At 42.7% G+C, this 23,934-nt stretch overlaps 1 protein-coding gene across 1 annotated transcript in view; it reads left to right on the forward strand.

Moving 5' to 3' along the window:
• Positions 1 to 360: 360 nt before the first annotated feature.
• Positions 361 to 23,934, forward strand: part of LOC146813066 (uncharacterized) — an 88,400-nt gene continuing 64,826 nt past the window's right edge. The window contains exons 1-2 of the mRNA XM_085615254.1: positions 361 to 421; positions 6,636 to 6,974. Of these exons, the coding sequence (XP_085471380.1) occupies positions 361 to 421; positions 6,636 to 6,974 (400 nt within the window). The remainder of the gene's footprint in view (positions 422 to 6,635; positions 6,975 to 23,934) is intronic.

Raw genomic sequence — 23,934 nt, forward strand, 5'->3', positions numbered from 1 at the left:
TATTACATTCCATTTGCAACATTCTACCATTATTCCATTTCCTTGTACTATGACTACTGATATTGTGTACCACACACTTCCCTGCAACTGAAACAGCTGTAAAGGTTACATGCATACATCCAGTAGACAATGAAACAATCACAACTTGTAGTTTGAATGTAGTGATCTGGAATAATCCTATAATCCTTTGCTGGGCCGGATATCATATAATCCTTTACTGGACCTCTTCCAATTTGGCTATCTTGAAACTCTTGGAGTCCTATAAGTAGTGGGTGATCTGTCTTCATCGTTAGTGGAAGGAGCTCAGTTCCTCCCTTTGCCGGCTACAAACACTCAGACTGTGCCCGGCACTCAACCAAGATGAGGCTCCTAATTTTTTCTGTGCTGCTGGCCCTGGCAAGTGCCCATGTGTTACCTGAAGGTAAGTTCTCAGATTCAGGGCAGTCTGTCACACAATCTGAATAGCCATAGTGTCTTAATCTGAACATTAATGATTCTAATACTATCTTTAGAATATTTATGTAGACTACTGTGGAGCCTCAGTGTTCAAGACTCTCCTCATATATGAACTGTGTTCCATGAATCACTCCTCAGCATATGTACCTGTGTATCAGCATCACTTAGAGTAGATAGTACCAGTAGGAAGCAAACTCTGGTCACTATATTCAAGCCTATGAGCTGCATGCTTCCTTTAATTAAATTGATCTTTAGTGAGTGCCTTCTAAGGTCAGGTGGAAGGGGCCTGAGAAGACTTGCTTTGTAGTAGCCTTCAGAAAACAAACGACATTGGCAAAGCCAATAGGTTTGGCTCTGTATTCATGCTGTACATAAATGCTTCTCAGAATGGCAATGGGATATAATTTGGGCAAAAGTTGACTTGAAAGGTGAAGGAAAGAGAGATTATAAGGAGGATAATAAACAAGAAGTCAAGAAAGCACTGTCATTATTAGAACAAAGCTCAAAAACAAACAGCTGAAATAGAACTCAGTAGAGTCACAAACATGCCACTGAGAAGACCGACGCAAACTGTATACAGTGGAGCACAGGACCCAATCAATGACAGTCACTGGCATATCTGACACAACTTAGATGGAGAGTTCTAACCGCAACCCCACCATTAAACCACACAATGAGTATTGCAAAACAGTATTTATCGTCAAAGACAATTCAATACTCACTTGCTCTGTGCATATTCTTACCAAGAACAAGTTTGTATCATGTTTGGAAGCCTCTTCGTATTCTTTTTGGCGGGTGTTTGGGTGAAATCTTTGACACAGGCAAGCGTTAAGTAAATTTATCAACACGTACGTACATAGTTATATGTGTGTCAGAGTTTCCATGGGAAGAGTGCTTTCATGCCAAAACTTTTGGTGGTGTTTCATTACAAAACTGTCCCAAAAAAAGTTCATCCACAATCACCACTTGGAAAGTTTTGGGGTTATCGGTCAGTGGGCGCTGAAAGAAACAAGTTTCCGAAACTCTTTCGTGCCCATGCAATTTCCAAAGGGACAATTGAACAGTGATTCATAGAAAAAATTGCTAAACAGAGTTTTCCCCCACATTTACTCAGAATGTGTACATTTCATAATTTAGTGTAAATCTGTTCAGCCATTCTAGATTGTTTAAAAATTAGCAAATAGTGATATCCATTGTCACGGTACTCCTGTGGGAATAAATGATTAAAAATTGATTCTTATTGGATGGTCCCTTTGGCTACCCTTTGGACCGATAGACACCATTGGCTGGCCACAATGAAGAAAAATGTTGTGGCTACCATTAAGGATTCTGCAACTTTCCCGCCCATGGGGGGTTGGGTTCAGGGCCTGGACGCGAAAAAAAAGAAATCCCTGAAGAAAAACAAAGGTTAAAGCGGAATTGTAAGTAAGGTGGTAAAATTTTAATTAATATTAGCTTAGCAATTCACAGAACATGATAAACATTAAAGTGGAGTATACATAGGTCTTGTAATAATAAAAAAATTCTAATTTAGAATCAAAAACACTGACCCATAACTGACATAAGTAGAGCTTGCCCTGCCACAGATTTGAAATGTTGTCAGTAATGAAATATGTGAGGTCATAAGTAGTGCATCATAGCAGTGCAAGTTGTACTTAACCAAATGTTAAAGGTTTAAAGTGCTGTTGTAGTTAGGTATGGTAATAAGATTTTAGCTTACATTAAACAAACTCTTATAATTCACTGAAATAGGCAAATGTTAAGGCATCATTATAGTCACGTAATGAAATGAGTTGAAAAACAATGCTTAAAAAACAATCCAAAATGAAAATTCGGTAGTTCAGTGGGCCTATGACTTACTTCTGCCATGCACCGCTTATGCCCTCACATATTACATCATTCATGACATGGTAAATTACATAATTGATTACATCACTGGTGACATCTTAAATTACATTTATTGTTGACATTTATTTGAAATGTTGGTTTGTTTCATTCCTGAGTAAAAGGACCCAATCTGTCCAGTTCAATTTAATGAGCTGTTCTCCCCAGACCTCCAAGTGTGAGGTAACGCAGGGCTCTTCTTTGAGCCCTACCCTTTTCAATGTGTATGTTGCATCCCTTGCTGAGCTGGTCTGCATGTAGGAATTCAAGATCTGCTCATATGCCAATGGCAATCTATTGGTCATCTGTATTGGGGGGAAACATGAAGAAACTAGACAGGACCTTTCTAGATGCCTTGCTGAGTAAGTCAGCTGGATGAGGGCACACCATCTAAAACTAAGTGATAAAAAATCACAATTTCTATTATTTGTAGGTGTCCACTAGATAGGATGGATACACCCCATTTTTGGGACGGCTGATTACTTTTATACCCGCCTGCAGGTGATATAAAATTTGGCTGCAAAACTCATCTACAATAAAGACAGGTACAACTCTGATTCGGCCTGCTTAAACACCCATCACTGGCTACCCATCAGAAAGAGGGCAAAATTCAAACTTCTTTGTCACACTCACAGGGCTCTTCTTAACTCAGGTCCTGCAACCCTTTGATCTAACATGGAGTTCTACACACCCTCGAAGTCTGAGATCTGCTAATCTAGCCTTAGCCAAGTCCAAATGTCTCAAAAAAGTCAGAGGCTGATCATTCACCCATCTTGCTGCAGCCCACTGGAATCTGCTACTCCTAGACCTCCAACTCACAAATGAGTACCTGTTTCAGGAAAAAGCTCAAAACGCAGCTCTTTTCAGATGAACTATTCTTATTTAATATTGTCCCTCACCCAGTGAATTAGAAAACACTACACATGGCAGTCACAGTGCTGTGATATCCCTTTAGGGGTGAGGGATTGCGCTTTATAAATACTGCTAAATAAATTAAAAAATGACCTCACTGATGATATCCTTGATGACATCATCCAAGCTACAGATCATTTAAGAAAAGATAGTATGCTGTAAAGGGCCCACAAACATATACAACATACATTGACTGTATTCACATGTGTGCATCTATGAAATAGAAACAGTGTAGTCGTGGAGACAAGAATGATTCAGTATGGTATCATTTATATGGTGCACATTTTAACAGCTAGTAACATTTCAAGAGCATGCAGTACTTCTTTTCAAGAAGTAGAGACTCACTGCAACTAGTGTGAGTTGCACAAGTATGTTACCAAAAGGTTGTGGCTTAAGTCAAAGTCTTTTTGCCAAAATATGAGAGAGAAACTAAAGCTTATTTATAGAATACATTACTCACCTGTGGATTTCTGTGCATTTGCTTACATAATGAGCTGTTATGTGCTATCAACAATTTCTATTTAAACTTATTTATAAGATACATATATTTATTTCCGGAAGATCAGTGAAACTTCTAAAAGATTTTACATTGTTGAAGAATGTATAATCTATGATAGACTCACAAATGGTTCAAGTTGTAAAATGAATGTAACCGTTATTGTAATGAAGTACATCATTCTTTTCATTTCAAGAATATGTGTAACATATTTTTACACACATGACTTATCAGTGGCTAAAGTATAGATGTGAAGCAGTTGACATAAAATTATATGTCAGATTAGGCATTTAACAGGTACATCTCATTGAGGTAAATAAGGACCAAACACTCTTTTGAACGGCATTCAAGGTTCAATAAATTACTTACTGCAATATTGTTTATAGAGACATTAAGTTTCCCATATACCAAAATACCAGTAAAAATTGCATAATCTCTACTAAATGTGGGTGCTGTCACATATATCTTTATGTTCTAGATGTTGTGAAATGCTTCACCCATTAGGCTGCTGCTGCTCTCGGAAGGACGGGTTTTGCTCACAATATTAGACTTTATTCTCACGTGGCTGAGAAAGATAGTGTAAAATATACTCTCTTTTTTGCTTTCTGTGCACCTTCCATACCCTGTATTGGAAAACTAATGAGAGAAGACTGTTTTATTTCAAACATGCTTCATCAAATCCCAGAAGAAGGTCAGCATTTTTCACAGATTCCTTAGAACTGACCACAGTTCCTAAAATAAAATGGAACCATAAACAAATGATTTATATTTGTAGTTAATTCCTACCTTTTTATGTGCTCCTTTGTGTGAGCTTCAATACCTGCCATTCACTGCAATGCATTTAAAAGGGGACCACGTTCCCAACGTTTGTAATGGCTGTCACAACATGTTCATACATGCCAATAGACCTGATTTAGGGAGACTCTTGAGTTTTGAAGCCAAACTTGGCATAACCTTAGATGACCAGGTCATAACTTGACATCTGCTTCAACATAAACCAAAGGGGAAAATAAAATCTCCCACTTCCTAGATTGAAAATGTTGGCATATATGCATGTTGTCAATGTTTTAACATCCAATAATGGGACCCTTTGGGTTAAAGGTGTGCTCACTCTGCCCCCTTATGTATTTTTTTAATTCATTTTCAAGATTCAGGGACCATGTCCATGGATTCTTTAACAGCTGCCACACCATATTGTTTAGTTTGCAACCAACCAATCAGGATTGACCAGTCTTCTTTAGAGTGGCCAATCAGAGCACTCCCCTTCATTACCACCAGAGTGCCTCTTTAAACACAATTTTCTCAGAAACGGCTGAATGAGCCTACACCAATCACGAAAAGCACGCTTTCTGAGTAAAGATCTGTTTTTGCCAAATGTGGTGTACTTCCATTCAATTAATTTTTCTGTAGTGCGTCCTAAAATTTCAAATGCCTTGGGCCCTCTTTTTTTCTATGCCTCCTCTTAACTAATCCCGCATACACTTTCTAGGAAAGGAGATGGGGTGGATTAACTTTTTGAGGAAAGTTTAATGAAGATTAGTCAAATGTGGCAAAACTATTTGTGAAACAAAAAACACTCTTCCTATTGAAAGTCCAACCTTACTATAAGTATACAGTGGGAACCGCCACAGTGTATTACATTGTATACAGTGTATTACATATATTAATTTTTATGATTAACTTATTTGTAGAGGTGACTTTTTTGCAAAAAAAAGTAAAGTAAGATACCAGCAGAATACTGGTTAAAGGAGAAAATCTCTTGTTCTTGGCTGAAAGTTTTCTAAATGAACCAGGCTGTCAGAAGCAAAAAATCATGCGAAACTGTGCGTCATGCGAAATGGTGAAAACATGAAACTCAGGAATTACATGAGATTATACCAGCATAAAAAAGCCTTTGCACAGGCCTACTTGTTTGAGAAAGACCATGGTAGACAAGGTGTGTTACTGACTAAATACAAGTTGCTTAGTTATGATTTTGTTTTGCCTTATAGTTTATTTGGGAGCCATTTTTTTATTTTGTTATCCTTTAGTAGCAATTGATGTTATGTCCTTTTCAGAGAGATCTGAGGTAAAGAAATATCTTTGAGTATGTTGGTTAACTGATACAGAGACAGATGGGTAGAAACATACTTCCTAAACTCCTCATTTGATCATTATCAGCCCCTGGCTCCCCATACCACTAGGTATCAGTAGAGTTGTTGCTGCAATTGACAGGGATGTTGTGTTCAGCTTATAGATATTAATGAAAGGTCACCAGTGGTTACAGCTATACATTTCTATGGTATCACCTTTAGTAATTAGGTCTGGTTGTCGTTAGTTTCCTATCTTCCACTTTTCCATATCCATCATTTGCCTTCTTCTCCAAAGCAACCAAAGTTGTTTTTGCTTTTACCTGTCTGAACCTATTCATAAACTTCATTACCAGCAATACACTCTGACCCTCCTAATGCACAGCATGGCATAATCATGTCAGAAGCGTTGCTTGCAAACATTATCTCATGGTATCAATATTTCCCTGTTGCGGTATTACGCCACAAAAAACTGCATGACCTACAGAGAGCCTCATAGAGTGTAATGCAATGTGCAAGAACTGTCAATTATTCAGCAGTCTATCAACCCAGCAACAAATCAAACAATTAATATAATTAATTCAGTATTCAGTCACTCATTTATGTGTTTCAAGGAAGATGCAGATGGGGTGAAGTCCTTCATATCAGATGTTGAAAAGAAGTGTGACAAGAAAGAAGGGGATAATTTTCAGATTTACCTAAACATGAGCTATAGTCTAGAGAACACAGAGAAGATGCTCTGACATGTTAAGGCATTGTTAACTTAGGTAGTTACCTGTGAGTACCAACACAATCTTCTTTGTATTAACCTGCTTTAGGTTACATAGGTGATGAAGAGAAACCGGGGATGTGTTTGGAAGAATTTTTCACAAAGCACCCAGAAGCACTTGAATTGTTTAAACAGAAGATGACAGAATCATCTGAATCATCTGATGAGCCCTTTGGCCACAATGCACCTCCAAGGAGAGCTCCACCTCAGAAGAAAGGCTGGGCCAAACCTTACAAGAAAGATGGCCACTTCCCTCATGGGAAGCCCAAGCATTGGCATCTGCTGGACTTCTCTAAATTTCAGAACTGCTCTATGGACATGGACTGCGATGGCATGTGGAAGTGCTGCCAGACCATGTGTGGCAAGAGGTGCATAAAGCCGATGTTTGGTGAGAATTTACTATTTTCTTTTTGTTTCAAACTCTTACAGTGACCGCTCTCAATGCCAAGGCTGCACATATCCCTCTTTATTTGTCTGACTGTAGAAGGGTGCTGTAACCAATGTGATCAAAAAATTGAGTTGGGAGGGGATTATGTTGAGTCTGGTAATGTGACTAAGGAGCCCAAAGCCAGGATCCCTACATACACAATCAGCTTTATTCCAGGTAATCCAATGTGCCTCCTTGTGGACCAGAGCCTCACGTACAGAATAGTAGGGTCCACATTAACGAGCATCTCACGTGAAGCCCTAACCATTCCGGGCACTCAAAACACATCTTCACCAACCTCAGTGAAGGACACAGGCAGCTTTGATAGGGGTTGGCATTTTCAGGTGTTACAAGTGCTCACGGGGGTTCCCAATCCTTTGTGTTGGAAAGCACTATTATCGCTTCCCTTGTGCCCATGTCCTCTTTCCTTCAAGTTGGTGTACCCCATCTTGCATGATACATCTACTAATCAGCTTAACTTTACATGGTATGAATACCCCTTTACCCACTATTTTACCCTTATTATGGTCCCCCATACAAACCTCCCACGCAACAATGACCTTTGGTCTTGAACAAATGACACAAATTCAATGTTAAAGAGGTCAACCTTGCCCTGAAGGCATTAGATGAATATGCACTGTCCAAACCCAGTCAGGAATAGGATATCTTTTGTTATGTCTATTCAACCTGCAGATTATATTCTTTCCATATCTGGTGGACCAAAGTGTAATATGTAAATGTACCTCCCTCATTAAGCCTTACTGTGGGCAAACATCTTTTGTTCACAAATTAATATGCAAAAACAAATGTTTTCCAGATGTGTTGCTTCTGCTTCCTCTTATTTTATCTGAGCTCTATGCACACCCGACAGTAGACCGAGTTCAGCCATGCCTGGGGACAGCAGAGGGATGGCACTTATTCCTGGCACAGAACAGACGGTCTCATTTCGCAACAATGTCTCCTGGCAGAGGAATTGTTTTTCAGGGACGGTAATGGGTCCAGAAGTAAAGTGGTTGGAAATCTGAGGTCGGTGGGGGGGGGGGCAATGGTAAAAGAGAGGGAGCTAGGAAATATATGCTTTGAGATATATTCGACAAACTTGCCATTGGTTTTCCATTACCCGAATAATTGAAGGAAGAACACTCAAGATACCCGGTGCCAGGCCTGGGATTGAACCACCACCATCAATTGTGATAAGGAATTTTAGTGATCAGTAGGTTCTGGGGAGAAGGTTAATGTGGTTGCACTCTTATTTTTGAATGCTGAATTCATTTCTAAAGGGAGGAGGATTGTTTTGTGCAGTGTTCATTGTGGATCAAGCATAGACATGTGCAGGTCAATCTTGAATTATTGTGCAGATTTGGAAGATGCTCATTCTAGCAGATGGATGGCACTGAGCATGCTACAAACAAGACCAATGTGTGCCCCATATATTGAGCCATTGTCTGCTCCATGCATGAGGCATTTTGTGAAACAGGCCCACGGTACATTCATAACCTAGCCCTTACATACCATTGAGGAACGAGAGGTCGGCACACAAACAAAGATCACCTGCAGCTGAAATTCAAAGGTCAAACACCATAGTGTGGAATGAATGCATACATATAGCTCCCACAGATGCATGATTCATGGTTAAAAATACAGGCCTAGATTTACTAAGCCTTTGTGCTGATATAGACTTGCATATGGCGATGCAAGGACTAATGACTAGGGTGGTCGACCTCAAATCTGGAGAACTAGGTTCGAGACTCAGCAACAACGCTAAACAGCCTGTGATTCTGGGCAAATATCACTTAATCTCCCCGTGCCTAACAAAAACCGAATGTGTGTCCTTCTGTAACATGACTGGTGCTCATGTAAAGCGCTCTGATACTGATACCTTCGGGTCAAGCTCACGCTTATATAAAAACTCTGATTAAAAAAAAATGGCAAAAGCTTAAGAGAGATTTACAAAGCCAGGCACATGCTTTGCTTTACATTATGTAGTGGCTGGTGTTCCATGGGTGGAGCATGGCTTTCCTCTACGTGCACCAATGGAATATGATGCAATCTCAGATTTACTACATACAGGCAGTAAACCTGGAATGGTACCAGAATGGAACGCCACACCGACCATGGCATAGTGAGGGGAAATATGTTTATTTCTTCCTGTTATTTCCTCTTTCTAAGTGTGTGAATTCTGCATTACACTTAGAAAGAATAAAACTCCTCTTAGGACTGAGTTCGTGCAGGAAAGTATCCCTACCTGCCCAAAAACAATCCTGGCTACAATGCAGGCACCCTCCCCCATTGTGCAAGGGTGTCTGAATTGGCGCTAGACAAGCACGAGACAAGGAACACCCTGCCCATCCGCCTACGGCAGACCGAAGACCTTCTTTCCTTCAGGAGACTCCTCAAGACCTGGCTCTGCGAACAATATCAGCATCCCCCCCCCCCCACCCCCAGTGCCTTGAGACCCTCACGGGTATGTAGTGCGCTTTACAAATGCTATGATTGATTGATTGATTGCCAGAGGACTGAACTGCGCCAAATCTCTCAATATATAGCGCAGCTCAGCTCTCTTTCTTCCATGCAATGCAACGCAACAACCTTTCTTGCTGTGCTGCATTGCGGGAGATCTTATCAAATATTCCCCACAGTCTATAGAGTCCATGGGAGCAGTAACCCAATTGTGCTGACGGCTCCAGCTTACACTTACCACCTGATTGTAGCATTAACTGCAAAAAAATAGAAAAGTAAAGTTGGCAAAAAGGGTGTGTTCAAGTCTCACATGTAAGCCTTATATGGCGTTATTATGCTGGTAAGTAAATGAGGGGGAAACCCCCAAAACCCCAGGCACAAACTATTTGCATTGTTGTATTCATGTGGGCATTCTTTGCACCAGACTCTAAATGACCATCCTGCCAACAGTTCATTCCCCACAGTTTCAATATCCATCTCCCAGCACATTATGTAACCCATTAGCTTCACAACTAACTACCCTTTCAAACAAACATTGGCAGAGCCAAGAAATTTGGTTTCAATGCACCAACTCATGCCACATAATGTGTGCATGCCTTTGTCTTCATATTCTCCCTCATCAAAACTAGATGCATTGGGGTTGCAGCTTTATTGTCATTCCTTATGCTAGTGTGTGCGTTTACACATAAGTTTGAATGTAAGTGTGACTCACACTTAATTGCTTACAAAAACATAGACAAAAACTGCCTGTACTAAGAAAAAGGATTTCTTTTTCTACACAATCTCTATCTCTGTACAATGCATGTACAAGATAAAAAATTTAGGGCCAGTGTTTTAGCTTTTACAAACCCTATGATTTGGTAGATAATTCATTAAACAATAAAACCCTTTTTCCAAAGTACTAAGCCTAGTTAATGATTCAGAAAAAGGTTTTCCAAATCTGTAAATAGGTTTAGAAAACCATACGAAATTGGTATTTGGAAGGGGTGTGTTTAGGACATCTTTTCTAATAGGCTATCTTTTCTAATACTGGTTTCTTATGGTTTGTTTTTATGTTTTGCAAATGACATCAGGTCGCAAAACATTGATATTTTACTTACAAAGGTAATGTTAAGGCATTTTCAAACAGGAAGGGGTCCACATAGTGATGTCGACAAAATTATGTTTTTAGAGTAATTTTAGTAACTGGTCCCATAGATCACTGCTTACTTAAAAAACAAAATAACATTTTTTAATTTTTTTGTATTCATCCCATTTTCCTTTAAGGAAAACAGGATGCCTTTTAAAACATTACTGCTTTATTTAAAAGCAATCACAGCAAAGCTGCCTTCCCTGTGATGGCAGCGAGTTGTAGTCGGTCAAAAACTTGTGACCGACCTCATTAATATTCATGAGGTAGGTTGAATTGTGACTCACTATCATTCTGTATTTAAAAAAAATTAACACCAGTCACAAAAAATACTGGTGCAAGTTGCGACCAGTTTTTTGCAACCATTGTTGAGTACATCTGCCCCTTACTAAGATGTAAAATATTCTTCCTTGTGTACTATGGAGCACTTTAAAGAAATTATATATCAATGATATAGACAGCAGAGTGAGGTGAAAGAATAATACTACTCTGGGTGGAGACTAAACACAAAGGGGCAGATTTACAAGCCCCTTGCGACACATTTACGCCACCGTTGCGTCACTTCTGTGACGCAGCGGTGGCATAAATCATGCGCCATGTTGCGCCGTATTTGCAACGTGACGCATCTGGGGAGATGCATCACGTTGTAAATCCCTGCGCCACATGAAACCTGCGTCAGGTTTCATGTGGGCGTTCCAGCGCAGGGTGGGCGTTCCCTTGCAGGTACGCCTCGTAAAAGTGATGCAGTGAAATCTACTAGATTTCACTGAGTTAGTTTTACGATGCTGCTGCGTTAAATCCTTACGCCTGCTTCAAGCAGGCGTAAGGAGTGACGCACCACATGAAGTATGGGCGGCCCCTGTGCATTGCAGGAGTTGCATCAAGCTTGCGACGCAACTCCAGCAATGCGCCACCCATACGCCACAAGATGCGTCATGCATCTTCCCCTCCTTGCACCATGGTGCACCACATTGTAAATGCGACGCATCTGTGATGGCACAAGGGGGGGATTACGTGACGCATCTGTTCTGGCGCATCCCTGCTGATTTGCAGAGATGCGCCAGAAGTTGTAAATCTGCCCCAGACTATATATATTTTTGAAGCATTAGTCACAATAGTTCTTCAATAGCTGTGTTGTCAAGTCAGACCTATATTTCGACAGGTAAAAAATAATGTTTATATCTGAAGCCTTCCTTGCTACGTTGGACCTTGCTATACTGACCATAACTCAACTCTTTTCACAATACTATGCATCGCACCAGAATTGTCTGCACATTGTCTTATATTGTAGAAGTGTCTAAGTGGTCTGATAGTGCTCTAAGGCCACAAATATGCCCCAGTAAAAAAACAAAAAATGAATTAACAAATACTCTGTGGGCTTGTGTGATGCTGCCTCTCGAGTGTAAAAAACCCTGAGGTCTGAGATAGCAAAGAAGAAAGATAAAAAGGTGGTGTGTGAAATGAGAGACAAAAACCTAATGTACGTGGTGAAAGGGCAATCCCTAAGGAACGTAATCACTCACTCACCCCGGGTAACAAACCCCATCACATGGGATTTTTATCCCAAAGAAAAATCTCCTACTCTCAGGGGGCCGCTGGCCCCTCTACGAGAGGTAAGAGCTCAACGATGTTTAAGTTTTGCACTGAAAAGTGGACTGAATCCACAAATGAAGAGCAGGGTGTGAGTAGGGGATGCAGTGCTGATGAAATAATAGTGCAATAAGAGTGTGTTAAAACTAGTTACGGGACGGCAAGGAGGAATCTCTTAGACACCGCCGTACCGATGCTAGATTAAAAAAGTGAGAGCCCCACTAGTTCAATATAACCAATGGAGCAATATATGAGACAATGGTCAACATGTTTCAGCCAAGGCGCCTAACTAGGCTCGGCTTTCATCAGGACCTGGTTAGCTACTGCAAAAATGAAAGAATAACGTATCAAAGGATATCGTGGGCACCCCAAAGTTGCTTGTAGGGTGTACGGCTCCTCAATGATTCAGACATCACCTAAACAAAAAAGATACAGTGTAAGAATGTTGGTCCCAAATGCTGAGTAGTAACAGGTGTGAAAGTGTAAACTATAAGCAAGGACCACTCACCCGTGAAAACTGGGTGGAAAATTGACCTCCACCTGGCTATCGCTCAGGAAGGAACACCGCTCTGAAAAAAAGATGTAAGACTACTGAGGAATGGGGTGCTTACATGTCATGAGCGAGTGTGAGAAACGTGAGTAGGTCATCTAAAAGCGAGGGAAACTGACAAAATCGGTGAATGCACAGTATGTTTATAGATACAGAGATCACCGTTTAACAACAGGTGTTGAAACCGTAATCTCTCCTGTTTAAATCGGTCTAAACAATAACAAGTTGAAAATGACTGTACAAGTGTACAGCAATGTCATGATGTGTGCCCAGACATATCGATGAAAGGTGGGAGATTAGCCGCCTTCATAAAAACATAATTGAACTAAAAAAGAATTAGAAAAGAGGGACGGTGTGAGCCCAGCGTCAGAAATCCTACCTCTCCGTCGGGGAACCGGGCTGGAATGAGCCTGCAGCCGGAGGTCCCGCGGGGTTGGACGGAGAAGGATTAAGAAAGAATGTGTCATAACACATAAACCAATCAGGGGACTAGTTTCACATGCTGTGAGTGGGGAGAACCAATCAGAAGTGCTGATGCACCTGAGTGGCAGTTGCCAAGGAAACAGGTATGCAGCTGACGGGTTGGAATTACGCTGTCAAAAAACCAAAGGAATGCGCGCCATGATTAATTAGGGAAAAAGGTGGGGGCGCTCCTTCACAGGGTGTGCGGGTTAATTAAGGGAATCTAGGAATTAGAGGCGTAACAATGCCTCGAAGACGCATGGAGATGCATTTTGGGCAAAATAAAGTAAGCACATGCTGAGTAATTAAAACGGAGATACGCTAGTTGAAACGGCACTAGCTCCAAAAGCGCGGGTCGCTCCGTGAGTGTGAACTCGCAGGGATTGGTGTGAACTGATGCTAAAACACCGGATTAGACAACACGGTCGAAACTAGTTAAGAGTGCACTAGGTTCGCCGGGAAATAGATAACCAAATGAAATTAAAAGCTCTCGATATGTAGGGAGGGCAAAACAAAAAGAAGACTGTCAGAATGGAAAGAGAGTACAGTCGGTGGTTGGCCAGCAGCCTGGGAAAGTGCATGCCATTATGCGGAAGCCCAGCAGAGCAACCGCAAAATGTGTACAGTAGCAAAAAGTTAATAAATATACTTGATGGGTGATGCCCATGAGCACGGTGTGAAACAAGGGCCAGAAGGTTAGCTCAAGCCATGAAAATTACAAGGATAGCCATGGAATATCGTCGTTCAGTCCCTGAACGTGTGTCTTCAGTTTGTACACCCACCTTTGCTCACGTTTGAATAGAAAGGAAGAGCTATCTGTAAGATGTGGTGGTATGTAGGGTTTATCAAGGACTGTCCAGTGTAGGTCATTGGGAGCATGATTGACCTCTAGAAAGTGGTTGGTGAGTTTGGTAGAGGAACGACCACACCGTATCGTGCTTTTGTGTTCCAAAATACGAGTTTTAATACGACGGGTGGTCATTCCAACATATCTCAACCCGCACGGGCAGGTTATAAGGTAGATCAAATTTGAGCTATTGCAATTACTGTGGCTTCTAAGAGTCCACGGTCTGCCAGTGCCAATGTCTATCTCTTTGGTCACCGAGGTGTGGCTGCATGCCGCACAAGAACCACATGGATAGTGGCCCACAACTGGAGGTAGACCCCACAGGGTATGTTGGGTGCCTGTTTGGTTAGTGCGTGGGCGAGTGTGCACCAACTGGTCTCTGATGTTACTGCTGCGTTTGAACGCAAAAAGGGGTCTAGGCAGCCCTACATCGCCTATGTTCAGAATTTTCCAGTTAGATAAAATGATTTTTTTGAGTTGGTTGGAAAATTGACAATAGGTGTGCACGCAGGTGAGTCTGTTCTCAGGTGTCTTGGGGACCTTAGGTGCCAGAAGAGTCTCCCGATTGTTATTCGCGGCGTGTTTGGATGCTCAGCGGATCAAATATTTAGGATAGTCTCTGGCCAATAGTTGTTTAGATAAATTACTAGCATGTTCCTTGTACTTATCAGTTGAGGAACAATTCCTTTTGAGGCGCAGAAACTGGCCGAAAGGCAGATTGTCCCGCAAAGCCCGTGGGTGAAAGCTATCATACTTCAAAAGTGCGTTCACCGCCATGGGTTTCTTGTATAGCTCAGTACTCAAGCCGCCATCAAACGGGGTTATCAAAATGTCAAGGAATGGTAGCTGAGTCTTAGAGTACTCACAGGTGAAGTTCAAAAAGGGGTCACAGTTGTTAAGCCAGTTCTTGAAAGACAAAAGTGAGGAAAGGGGTCCCTGCCAAAGTACGAACACGTCGTCTATGTACCTCTTCCATATCTTGATTTGATTTCTGTATGGATTGTTGGTACTAAGCACATGTTGTTCCTCAAAGACATGCACGTACAGATTTGCCAGGCTGGGAGCAAAAATGCTCCCCATTGAAGTGCCTGACACTAGCAAAAACAACTGTTCCTCGAATTGAAAAAAAGTTCTCTTTCATGGCCAGCTTCGCACATGACATGATGAATGAGACAGGAGTGATGGAGTCTGGTGGATTAGCCAACAGGAGAGATTCGATGACATCTAAAGTTTCATCCTGCGGAATGCATGTGTACAATGACTCTACATCAAATGAGACTAAGAACTCTGTTTCACAATCAAAAGACAAGTCTTTGAGTAGGATCAGGATGTCCTTGTTGTCCTTGAGGTACGTTGGCATTTTAGCCACAAAAGGGCGTAAGAAGTGGTCTGCAAATGCCGACAGTGGTTCCAATAGGGACCCTAGTCCTGAAATTATGGGGCGGCCAGGGGGAGGATTCACATTCTTATGTACCTTGGGAAGAATATAGAAATAAGGTACAATGGAAGTGGTGTTAACCAAATATTGAGCTTCATTGGAAGTGATCCAACCATTGGTGCTGGCTTCATTCACTAGGATCTGAATGATCTTTAGTAAGCGTTTAGTGGGATCTTGAGCAAGAGGTTGATAGAAGTTGGTGTTGCCCAACTGTCGCAAGCATTCGGAGCGATAAGCGGTGGTGTCCATGATAACGGTGGCACCACCCTTATCAGCCGGCTTGATCATGATGGAGTCATCAGACGTGAGGGAGCGTAAGGCTAGGCGCTCTGACTTGGTCAGGTTTTGATATTGGCGGTTTTCTGAAGCACAGGAGGAGGATACCTGTGAGGTCACCGCTTTCTCGAACGTGAGTACCTGTGGAGGGACTTGACTGGGCAAGGGATTAAAGGTGGATTTATTGCGCAAGCCCGTATTCAAGTCATGGTCATCGAAAGAGGTACTGGGTTCAGCACGAAAAAAGAAATTCAAGCGAATCTTTCTGAAGAAATGAGCGAGTTCTTGATTTATGGAGAACAGATCTCCTTTGAAGGAAGGAACAAATCCTAATCCTTTGTTCAGGAGGGACCTTTCATCCTGTGTTAGAACTCTGCTGGATAAATTGATGACTAGGTTGTGCTCGTGCTCGTGCTCGTGACCACTGGAGTGTCCCTTGAGCTCGATGACGGAGTTACTTGTTGTTGATCTGCCCAATGGACTTGGTTCCGTCTCCTTCCCCTTGACCTTCCTCGGCCAAACCCTAAAAAAGGCTGACTGGAATACATCTGTGGAGGAGGGGGATAAGGACAAGGTTGTCCAAAGGGAGGGGGTTGTCCAAACGGAGGAAAGGGGGGATAGTTGAAAGGGGCAGGCGGCCACCATTGAGAAGGATACATAGGGTTAGGTACGCCTCTCAGGTTTCTCCTGTTGCCCCTGCCTCTCCTTTTGTTACCTCTCAGCGAGGAATCTTCACCCGAAGCAGTGTCTGACCCACTTGACCAATCATCACTGCCTGATGTAGAGTAGTCGGACCCATACCTGCGGCCCTGGCGATTGAGTTGAGGCGGCACGTAGTCAGCACTAGTGTATGGGTACACTTTCTCTAGTGAAAAACGGGCCAAATCTTTTTTAAATTTGGTAATCTTAGTCATCAGTACCGAGTCCTTGAATTCTTTGTTGTGTTTATTGGATTCCTCTTGTTGTTTCTTGAAAAGAGCGCCAGTGAGTGTCACTTTAATTTGTGATTCCAGTGCCTGGATCTCAACTAACACAGCATCGGCAACTCGTTTGGCAGTGCTTATGATGAGGATTAGCCAATCTCTGGTACACTTCCAAGCTATTAGGGACCAATCATTGAGAAAAGTTTTGTCGTCCAGAAACAATCTGGGAGCATTTGTCACAATGAGTCCTGTAGGGGCACAATTGGCTCTCAAATATTCGGTCATAATAGCTCCGTGGATGTATACTCGTGAATGTGATTTTTTTAAAGTTAAAACCTTAGTCCAATCAACCTCAGCGCTGATTGAGGGGCCTTGAAAGGTATCCATGATACTTGGTGTATCTAAAATGGCCTGAGCTATGGTATCATCAAAGGTTAAACCAAGGCGTTCTGCCATGATTGTAAGAATAGCTGTTAAGTGCAAACAAGGTAAAGTCAGTCTCAACCAAGGAATCAGAAGAAAAGAACCCACAGGAAGGTATATATATATGTGTGCGAACTGCGCACACCGGGAGAAGAAATCAACCTGCAGAAAAGACTTATTTCGCAAAACAGTTAAGGCACTAACTATGTGCCGTACTAAAGACCCACAGCCATAAGCTGTACATGAAATCTGTCACAAAACGGTTAGATACCGGAGGGTCAGAGGGAACATTTTTAAAGACTGCACAGGATTATATCCCCAAACAAAGTATTAAAGACACTGAAAACCCTGAGGTCTCAGATAGCAAAGAAGAAAGATAAAAAGGTGGTGTGTGAAATGAGAGACAAAAACCTAATGTACGTGGTGAAAGGGCAATCCCTAAGGAACGTAATCACTCACTCACCCCGGGTAACAAACCCCATCACATGGGATTTTCATAACAAAGAAAAATCTCCTACTCTCAGGGGGCCGCTGGCCCCTCTACGAGAGGTAAGAGCTCAACGATGTTTAAGTTTTGCACTGAAAAGTGGACTGAATCCACAAATGAAGAGCAGGGTGTGAGTAGGGGATGCAGTGCTGATGAAATAATAGTGCAATAAGAGTGTGTTAAAACTAGTTACGGGACGGCAAGGAGGAATCTCTTAGACACCGCCGTACCGATGCTAGATTAAAAAAGTGAGAGCCCCACTAGTTCAATATAACCAATGGAGCAATATATGAGACAATGGTCAACATGTTTCAGCCAAGGCGCCTAACTAGGCTCGACTTTCATCAGGACCTGGTTAGCTACTGCAAAAATGAAAGAATAACGTATCAAAGGATATCGTGGGCACCCCAAAGTTGCTTGTAGGGTGTACGGCTCCTCAATGATTCAGACATCACCTAAACAAAAAAGATACAGTGTAAGAATGTTGGTCCCAAATGCTGAGTAGTAACAGGTGTGAAAGTGTAAACTATAAGCAAGGACCACTCACCCGTGAAAACTGGGTGGAAAATTGACCTCCACCTGGCTATCGCTCAGGAAGGAACACCGCTCTGAAAAAAAGATGTAAGACTACTGAGGAATGGGGTGCTTACATGTCATGAGCGAGTGTGAGAAACGTGAGTAGGTCATCTAAAAGCGAGGGAAACTGACAAAATCGGTGAATGCACAGTATGTTTATAGATACAGAGATCACCGTTTAACAACAGGTGTTGAAACTGTAATCTCTCCTGTTTAAATCGGTCTAAACAATAACAAGTTGAAAATGACTGTACAAGTGTACAGCAATGTCATGATGTGTGCCCAGACATATCGATGAAAGGTGGGAGATTAGCCGCCTTCATAAAAACATAATTGAACTAAAAAAGAATTAGAAAAGAGGGACGGTGTGAGCCCAGCATCAGAAATCCTACCTCTCCGTCGGGGAACCGGGCTGGAATGAGCCTGCAGCCGGAGGTCCCGCGGGGTTGGACGGAGAAGGATTAAGAAAGAATGTGTCATAACACATAAACCAATCAGGGGACTAGTTTCACATGCTGTGAGTGGGGAGAACCAATCAGAAGTGCTGATGCACCTGAGTGGCAGTTGCCAAGGAAACAGGTATGCAGCTGACGGGTTGGAATTACGCTGTCAAAAAACCAAAGGAATGCGCGCCACGATTAATTAGGGAAAAAGGTGGGGGCGCTCCTTCACAGGGTGTGCGGGTTAATTAAGGGAATCTAGGAATTAGAGGCGTAACAATGCCTCGAAGACGCATGGAGATGCATATTGGGCAAAATAAAGTAAGCACATGCTGAGTAATTAAAACGGAGATACGCTAGTTGAAACGGCACTAGCTCCAAAAGCGCGGGTCGCTCCGTGAGTGTGAACTCGCAGGGATTGGTGTGAACTGATGCTAAAACACCGGATTAGACAACGCGGTCGAAACTAGTTAAGAGTGCACTAGGTTCGCCGGGAAATAGATAACCAAATGAAATTAAAAGCTCTCGATATGTAGGGAGGGCAAAACAAAAAGAAGACTGTCAGAATGGAAAGAGAGTACAGTCGGTGGTTGGCCAGCAGCCTGGGAAAGTGCATGCCATTATGCGGAAGCCCAGCAGAGCAACCGCAAAATGTGTACAGTAGCAAAAAGTTAATAAATATACTTGATGGGTGATGCCCATGAGCACGGTGTGAAACAAGGGCCAGAAGGTTAGCTCAAGCCATGAAAATTACAAGGATAGCCATGGAATATCGTCGTTCAGTCCCTGAACGTGTGTCTTCAGTTTGTACACCCACCTTTGCTCACGTTTGAATAGAAAGGAAGAGCTATCTGTAAGATGTGGTGGTATGTAGGGTTTATCAAGGACTGTCCAGTGTAGGTCATTGGGAGCATGATTGACCTCTAGAAAGTGGTTGGTGAGTTTGGTAGAGGAACGACCACACCGTATCGTGCTTTTGTGTTCCAAAATACGAGTTTTAATACGACGGGTGGTCATTCCAACATATCTCAACCCGCACGGGCAGGTTATAAAGTAGATCAAATTTGAGCTATTGCAATTACTGTGGCTTCTAAGAGTCCACGGTCTGCCAGTGCCAATGTCTATCTCTTTGGTCACCGAGGTGTGGCTGCATGCCGCACAAGAACCACATGGATAGTGGCCCACAACTGGAGGTAGACCCCACAGGGTATGTTGGGTGCCTGTTTGGTTAGTGCGTGGGCGAGTGTGCACCAACTGGTCTCTGATGTTACTGCTGCGTTTGAACGCAAAAAGGGGTCTAGGCAGCCCTACATCGCCTATGTTCAGAATTTTCCAGTTAGATAAAATGATTTTTTTGAGTTGGTTGGAAAATTGACAATAGGTGTGCACGCAGGTGAGTCTGTTCTCAGGTGTCTTGGGGACCTTAGGTGCCAGAAGAGTCTCCCGATTGTTATTCGCGGCGCGTTTGGATGCTCAGCGGATCAAATATTTAGGATAGTCTCTGGCCAATAGTTGTTTAGATAAATTACTAGCATGTTCCTTGTACTTATCAGTTGAGGAACAATTCCTTTTGAGGCGCAGAAACTGGCCGAAAGGCAGATTGTCCCGCAAAGCCCGTGGGTGAAAGCTATCATACTTCAAAAGTGCGTTCACCGCCATGGGTTTCTTGTATAGCTCAGTACTCAAGCCGCCATCAAACGGGGTTATCAAAATGTCAAGGAATGGTAGCTGAGTCTTAGAGTACTCACAGGTGAAGTTCAAAAAGGGGTCACAGTTGTTAAGCCAGTTCTTGAAAGACAAAAGTGAGGAAAGGGGTCCCTGCCAAAGTACGAACACGTCGTCTATGTACCTCTTCCATATCTTGATTTGATTTCTGTATGGATTGTTGGTACTAAGCACATGTTGTTCCTCAAAGACATGCACGTACAGATTTGCCAGGCTGGGAGCAAAAATGCTCCCCATTGAAGTGCCTGACACTTGCAAAAACAACTGTTCCTCGAATTGAAAAAAAGTTCTCTTTCATGGCCAGCTTCGCACATGACATGATGAATGAGACAGGAGTGATGGAGTCTGGTGGATTAGCCAACAGGAGAGATTCGATGACATCTAAAGTTTCATCCTGCGGAATGCATGTGTACAATGACTCTACATCAAATGAGACTAAGAACTCTGTTTCACAATCAAAAGACAAGTCTTTGAGTAGGATCAGGATGTCCTTGTTGTCCTTGAGGTACGTTGGCATTTTAGCCACAAAAGGGCGTAAGAAGTGGTCTGCAAATGCCGACAGTGGTTCCAATAGGGACCCTAGTCCTGAAATTATGGGGCGGCCAGGGGGAGGATTCACATTCTTATGTACCTTGGGAAGAATATAGAAATAAGGTACAATGGAAGTGGTGTTAACCAAATATTGAGCTTCATTGGAAGTGATCCAACCATTGGTGCTGGCTTCATTCACTAGGATCTGAATGATCTTTAGTAAGCGTTTAGTGGGATCTTGAGCAAGAGGTTGATAGAAGTTGGTGTTGCCCAACTGTCGCAAGCATTCGGAGCGATAAGCGGTGGTGTCCATGATAACGGTGGCACCACCCTTATCAGCCGGCTTGATCATGATGGAGTCATCAGACGTGAGGGAGCGTAAGGCTAGGCGCTCTGACTTGGTCAGGTTTTGATATTGGCGGTTTTCTGAAGCACAGGAGGAGGATACCTGTGAGGTCACCGCTTTCTCGAACGTGAGTACCTGTGGAGGGACTTGACTGGGCAAGGGATTAAAGGTGGATTTATTGCGCAAGCCCGTATTCAAGTCATGGTCATCGAAAGAGGTACTGGGTTCAGCACGAAAAAAGAAATTCAAGCGAATCTTTCTGAAGAAATGAGCGAGTTCTTGATTTATGGAGAACAGATCTCCTTTGAAGGAAGGAACAAATCCTAATCCTTTGTTCAGGAGGGACCTTTCATCCTGTGTTAGAACTCTGCTGGATAAATTGATGACTAGGTTGTGCTCGTGCTCGTGCTCGTGACCACTGGAGTGTCCCTTGAGCTCGATGACGGAGTTACTTGTTGTTGATCTGCCCAATGGACTTGGTTCCGTCTCCTTCCCCTTGACCTTCCTCGGCCAAACCCTAAAAAAGGCTGACTGGAATACATCTGTGGAGGAGGGGGATAAGGACAAGGTTGTCCAAAGGGAGGGGGTTGTCCAAACGGAGGAAAGGGGGGATAGTTGAAAGGGGCAGGCGGCCACCATTGAGAAGGATACATAGGGTTAGGTACGCCTCTCAGGTTTCTCCTGTTGCCCCTGCCTCTCCTTTTGTTACCTCTCAGCGAGGAATCTTCACCCGAAGCAGTGTCTGACCCACTTGACCAATCATCACTGCCTGATGTAGAGTAGTCGGACCCATACCTGCGGCCCTGGCGATTGAGTTGAGGCGGCACGTAGTCAGCACTAGTGTATGGGTACACTTTCTCTAGTGAAAAACGGGCCAAATCTTTTTTAAATTTGGTAATCTTAGTCATCAGTACCGAGTCCTTGAATTCTTTGTTGTGTTTATTGGATTCCTCTTGTTGTTTCTTGAAAAGAGCGCCAGTGAGTGTCACTTTAATTTGTGATTCCAGTGCCTGGATCTCAACTAACACAGCATCGGCAACTCGTTTGGCAGTGCTTATGATGAGGATTAGCCAATCTCTGGTACACTTCCAAGCTATTAGGGACCAATCATTGAGAAAAGTTTTGTCGTCCAGAAACAATCTGGGAGCATTTGTCACAATGAGTCCTGTAGGGGCACAATTGGCTCTCAAATATTCGGTCATAATAGCTCCGTGGATGTATACTCGTGAATGTGATTTTTTTAAAGTTAAAACCTTAGTCCAATCAACCTCAGCGCTGATTGAGGGGCCTTGAAAGGTATCCATGATACTTGGTGTATCTAAAATGGCCTGAGCTATGGTATCATCAAAGGTTAAACCAAGGCGTTCTGCCATGATTGTAAGAATAGCTGTTAAGTGCAAACAAGGTAAAGTCAGTCTCAACCAAGGAATCAGAAGAAAAGAACCCACAGGAAGGTATATATATATGTGTGCGAACTGCGCACACCGGGAGAAGAAATCAACCTGCAGAAAAGACTTATTTCGCAAAACAGTTAAGGCACTAACTATGTGCCGTACTAAAGACCCACAGCCATAAGCTGTACATGAAATCTGTCACAAAACGGTTAGATACCGGAGGGTCAGAGGGAACATTTTTAAAGACTGCACAGGATTATATCCCCAAACAAAGTATTAAAGACACTGAAAACCCTGAGGTCTCAGATAGCAAAGAAGAAAGATAAAAAGGTGGTGTGTGAAATGAGAGACAAAAACCTAATGTACGTGGTGAAAGGGCAATCCCTAAGGAACGTAATCACTCACTCACCCCGGGTAACAAACCCCATCACATGGGATTTTCATAACAAAGAAAAATCTCCTACTCTCAGGGGGCCGCTGGCCCCTCTACGAGAGGTAAGAGCTCAACGATGTTTAAGTTTTGCACTGAAAAGTGGACTGAATCCACAAATGAAGAGCAGGGTGTGAGTAGGGGATGCAGTGCTGATGAAATAATAGTGCAATAAGAGTGTGTTAAAACTAGTTACGGGACGGCAAGGAGGAATCTCTTAGACACCGCCGTACCGATGCTAGATTAAAAAAGTGAGAGCCCCACTAGTTCAATATAACCAATGGAGCAATATATGAGACAATGGTCAACATGTTTCAGCCAAGGCGCCTAACTAGGCTCGACTTTCATCAGGACCTGGTTAGCTACTGCAAAAATGAAAGAATAACGTATCAAAGGATATCGTGGGCACCCCAAAGTTGCTTGTAGGGTGTACGGCTCCTCAATGATTCAGACATCACCTAAACAAAAAAGATACAGTGTAAGAATGTTGGTCCCAAATGCTGAGTAGTAACAGGTGTGAAAGTGTAAACTATAAGCAAGGACCACTCACCCGTGAAAACTGGGTGGAAAATTGACCTCCACCTGGCTATCGCTCAGGAAGGAACACCGCTCTGAAAAAAAGATGTAAGACTACTGAGGAATGGGGTGCTTACATGTCATGAGCGAGTGTGAGAAACGTGAGTAGGTCATCTAAAAGCGAGGGAAACTGACAAAATCGGTGAATGCACAGTATGTTTATAGATACAGAGATCACCGTTTAACAACAGGTGTTGAAACTGTAATCTCTCCTGTTTAAATCGGTCTAAACAATAACAAGTTGAAAATGACTGTACAAGTGTACAGCAATGTCATGATGTGTGCCCAGACATATCGATGAAAGGTGGGAGATTAGCC

Source organism: Triturus cristatus, chromosome 7 (genome assembly GCF_964204655.1).
Source record: "Triturus cristatus chromosome 7, aTriCri1.1, whole genome shotgun sequence".
Lineage (NCBI taxonomy): Eukaryota > Metazoa > Chordata > Amphibia > Caudata > Salamandridae > Triturus > Triturus cristatus.